The sequence below is a fragment of the Suricata suricatta genome, chromosome 11 (genome assembly GCF_006229205.1).
Source record: "Suricata suricatta isolate VVHF042 chromosome 11, meerkat_22Aug2017_6uvM2_HiC, whole genome shotgun sequence".
In the NCBI taxonomy this organism is placed as follows: Eukaryota; Metazoa; Chordata; class Mammalia; order Carnivora; family Herpestidae; genus Suricata; species Suricata suricatta.
In genome coordinates, this window is record NC_043710.1 from 51,860,820 (window position 1) to 51,865,984 (window position 5,165).

The following is a 5,165-nucleotide window of genomic DNA, read 5'->3' on the forward strand; positions in this document are numbered from 1 at the left end:
ATACATTTCTCTCATTCCTTTCCCTTCTCTTTCCTTTTCTTTCCCAGAAGTGTAAGAATGCAAATCCATGACACCTAAGCAACATGTCAAATTTACCATTATGCCACTATTATCTCTATCATATTTAATATATGTGCTTGAATAATAATACTTCATGAAATGATAAAGAAACAACTGATGAGGGTAACAGAAAATGTATTGATATGTAAAATAGAACACTTCAGTTCACAAGATTTTATACTTGTAACTTCCCAAATGACTGGAGATGTACTGAAATTTTTAGAAATTATTTTTTAAACATGTATTTACTTTTGAGAGAGAAGAGTTCAACCATGGAAGGGGCAGAGAGAGAGAAGGTCAGAAAATTTGAATCATGGTGCATTGAGAGCAGCGAGCTCAATGTGGGGCTCGAACTCACGAACCCTGAGACCATGACCTGAGCTGAAGTCACCTGCTCAATCAACTGAGCCTCCCAGCTGCCCTTAGATATTATTAACTCATTGCATCCCTAGAGATGTGGCTTCTATATATGTGTTTGTTTGTTTGTTGTTTGGACACAATATGATTATAACATACCTCAAAAAAATGTTTCAGATGACTAAGAAGTTCAAGACACACACCATGTTTTCATTGAGTACTTGGACATTCTAAAACAGGGTTTGTCGACATTTAATTTCAGTGATGCATGCATATTTGTGGGAGTCTCTGGTGAAGAATCTATAGAGAAGAAAGCAAGCAAAGGACTAAAACACAAGAGAAAAGGAAACATTATAATTTCACACTTTTGTTCTTTATATTTATTTCTTATCTTACCTGTTAGCCACCCAAACCCATTGAGAAGTAGTTGTCATAGGGTATAATGATGTGAATACTATGAAACACAAATTTCACAAAACATACAAAACTGAAGCATTGCACATATTGTGGACTTTTAAACATCATAGTTAATTTTTTAAGAGATTGTTACTATGGCATAACTGGAAAGACTGAAGGTGTCAATCACAGTGGATTTTACAAACACAACATCTTTACCATATGAATGCGGATCTGCTTGGTCTTGGCACCATAGACAAGTGGATTGAGAAATGGGGGGACCAGCAAGTAGAGGCTAGAAAAGAGGATATGGATATAAGGAGGAATATGAGCACCAAACCTATGTGTGAAGAAGGAGAAGAAGGCAAGGAGGTAGAACTGGAGGAAGACACAGATGTGAGCGATGCATGTATTGAATGCTTTCAAACGAGCCTCCTTCTGGGGCAAACGGAAAACGGTGATAAAGATCTGTATGTAGGACAAAGTGATGAACATGAGGTCAAACCCTGCAACTGTAAATGCCACAAATAGACCATAGATTTTGTTGATCTGCACATTTTCTGCAGCCAGCTTCACAATGGCCATATGCTCACAATAGGAGTGGGAAATGATGGTTGTATGGTAAAATTGAAACCGGAACTTTATCAGTATTAGGCTTGGTGCTACTAGGAAAGTAGCCCTGAGTGCTACCACAGTCCCTATTTGGGTGACAAGGCGGTGGGTGAAGATGACAGCATGTCTTAGTGGATGACAGATGGCCACATAACGATCCAGGGCCATGGCCAACAGGATGCCTGACTCTATGCCCTGAAATGTGTGAATGAGACACATTTGAAGCAAACAGGAATCAAAATAAATCTCTGGCACATGAAACCAGAATATCCCCAGCATCTTGGGCACAATGCTGGTAGCAAGCGCAATATCTGTGGCTCCCAGCATGCCTAGAAAAATGTACATGGGCTCATGGAGGCTGCGCTCTGATCTGATGATGATCAAAAGCAACGAATTTCCAATGATAGCAATGAGATACATGACACAGAATGGAATCCCAATCCAGCACTGCACAGCCTCTAGGCCTGGAATCCCTATTAGTGTCAACACAGAAGGCATGAAGATTGTGATGTTGGAAATGGACATAATAATGCCTTCAGGTGTCCAAGTGAGAATGAAAGAAGTTTCTCAGTCAATGACACTGTACTCTTCTACTCCTGTTTTTATCCAGTCATCATAGTGAGTATCTCTGATTATGGCAGAACTCTAAGATCGTATCATCCATCTCATTTACATTATTGACAGGAAGAGATGGATCCATAGATCCACATTATTGTTTTCAGGAAGGACATCCACAAGCAGGGTAGCACGCTAAGAAGTTATGAAGATGCAAACCTACTGCATTAGAACTCTCAGGCCATCTGCATTGAAGAATCCACTGCCGGCTTGCTTGTTATTTCCTTCTGAGCCTGTGCATAAAAGAATTGTACCTGTTTATTTGCTTGCAAAGGGCATTTCAATCAGTTTGATGAATGTCTCCCTATCCCACATTCCCACTACTCAACAGGACTATTATTTTCTACTGTCACTAGGTCTGTAGCTGTAAGTTTGAACGAGCAAATGTCTGACCAGTACATTCATATTAAAGACCTTTATTAAAGAATGGAGAGGAACAGCTGAACTCCAAGTGTGTATTACATATAAATATTTATATCCGTCTACATTTTCTGTGTATGTAAGACTGCATGTCCTAAAAAAAGAATGTTAATGAAGAGGGTAGGAAAAGAGGATCTCAGTCAATGTATTTTGCTGAGTTCTGGGTCAAGTTTCCATGCAATTTTTACATTTCTAATAAGACTGTATTTTGTCTCATCTGTATTATTAGCAACTGAAATCCTGAAAATTCGTTGCCTGCTTATAATAACCACCTTTCTCTAATACACATTCTTGAAAACATAGAAGCAAGAATCTGCAGGAGGCCAGAGGACTCATTCTTGCTGAATACAGGATATAGGAATGGGTAAATGGGTAACTGAGAAAATAGAGATCAGTTTCCTGGGTCTAAGAGTTCAGAGCTGCCATTAGCATGACCCATAGGTTCATTCATTATTAATGTAATTAATAATGTGTGTAATGTAATACAGACCATTCGAAAGACTGTATCAATTTGGGAACACAAGCATTAGAAATGTATAGACACTAAAAGGGTGAAATACAGGTTCCATAAAAAGTAGTCAAATAAAAAAGTAGAAATCCAAGACAGACAGCAAACCTTGGGATACCACAAATGATCCAAAGCAAGGCTATAGAATAATTGAGGAGAATTTAGTCATCTCTCAGTTCACTCATGACTGAATGTCTGAAACCATGGTGTCTTTGTCTGTACATAAAGTAATTCTTGGATCAAAATCATTGCTTTTTAAAACTTGAATAAATTGAATCAAGACATTCTCAAGATGTAAAATAAAGAAATTGCTGTAGTGTAATGAAAATATCAGTTATTTCATTCTTTCCTAGACACCTCCACCACCGGTGACTTATGCCAGCAAGCTCATGACCTCTAGTCACATACTCATTTTTAACAAATATGCCAGCAATGCAGGGAGAGCTATGGTCTGTGCAGCTGAACTTCAAATGATGGAACCCAGTCCACAAGTGCCTTTCTGTGAAGAAAGTCTGTATCAGCTGGTGTAGATATAGAATAGACTAGTTATTCAACTAAGTCCTTGAGTTCCAAAGCTTTGTTCCCCAATGCTTAACTCAACAGTACCTAGATCATGGATTCTTTCATTGGCTCTTTTCATCTAGACATTTTCGGAATTAGAATAGAAATCCTTTAGTAACAATCACATTGTCTGACACATTCAAGAGTATGGAGCTGACATAGGAATATTACCTGACAGGTACAGATGGTGGGAAGGCAGATGGGAGAGGACTTAAGTTGGTACAGGGCAGGAGGAATGGAGTGGTTATCCGTGGGAAAGCTGGTAGTGAAACATTATAGGGTAAACTCGGGGATAATGAGACTCCCTCACCCTTTGTTGTTGGAAGCCAGTTCTGCTCTTACCAGACACCTGAAGACCATGGTCAATCTTCATGGCGCCATCACTCATTGTTTACCTCTCATCCACTCCTCCTGCTCCTCAGATTCTTGTCTCATTTCCTCGCATCTTGTGCTGGGAAATGCCTCTGTTCTTCTATCTTCACCCTCTGAAACAGCTCCCTTCAAGTCATGAACTCTGACGTGTTTGCTGCTGGAGGTGTGTGCCAATATGTAGACATCTGTGGTATAGTCTTTACTGATATTTCCTGCAGAACAGACATGCTCCCTATTCTGTAAGTCTGCTTGAGATCATGTTGGTGTGTTCATCTCCAACAAAATTTGCAACATGGTTTGTATAATGTAGGGATAGAGCATCAATTTATTGAGGTCAAATTATAGAAGAACCTGCTGGACACCAGTTGAAATGTTCTCCAGTGAATGTTGGGGAGTGGAAGGACTGAGAGATTTCCTCACCACAAGTCTAAGCCACTGGGGACTCAGCAGCTCATAATAAAGCCCTCCTGGGTCTATCCACACGTAATGTCTCTGAAATCATTTCTACTTGGAAGACTCTCCTTGTACTCTCTCTTTCCCCACAAAGACAGATAAATTAATATACATAAATTATATTTTATTCGTTTAATTTATTTCCCTCTGTCTCAGTATGAGAACTTGTAAGGAACACTTAAAGGGAGACATAATTCTAGGCCATGAGTTAAATGAATGTTCTTGTGTTCCTTCTTTCACTGAGTCTCAAAGACAAATGGCTTATATAATTGCCTGGGGTCTTTTACATTTAATGTTAAATGGATTTGAGTTTTCACTTATGAGACCATTTGTGATATGATTGATTAAAAATGAGTTTCCAGGGCCACCTGGGTGGCTCAGTTGGGTAAGCATTCAACCTTGGCTCCGGTCATGATCTCACCACTCCTGGGTTTGAGCCTCGCATATGGCTCTGTGCTGACAGCTCAGAGCCTGGAGCCTGCTTCAGATTCTGTGTCACCCTGTCTCTGCCCCTTGCATGCTCATCCTCTGTCTTTCTCTGTTTCTCAATAATAAATACATGTTAACACCACCACCACTAACAACAACAACAACAACAACAACAACAAAACAGTTTCCAGGGGTTCCTGTGTAGCTCAGTCAGTTAAGTTTCTGACTTTGGCTTAGGTCATGGTCTCACAATTCATGGGTTCATGCCCTACATTGGGCTTTGTGTTGACAATGTGGAGCTTCCTTCAGATTTTCTGTCTCACTATCTCTGCGCCCTCCCCCAGTCATGTGAACACACTCTCTCAAAAGTAAATATTAAAAA

At 39.7% G+C, this 5,165-nt stretch overlaps 1 protein-coding gene across 1 annotated transcript; it reads right to left on the reverse strand.

Moving 5' to 3' along the window:
* Positions 1-1,011: 1,011 nt before the first annotated feature.
* Positions 1,012-1,950, reverse strand: LOC115272573 (olfactory receptor 52A1-like). The gene has a single exon (XM_029915608.1). It carries the CDS (start codon positions 1,948-1,950, stop codon positions 1,012-1,014), a length of 939 nt encoding a protein of 312 aa, XP_029771468.1.
* Positions 1,951-5,165: the final 3,215 nt, after the last annotated feature.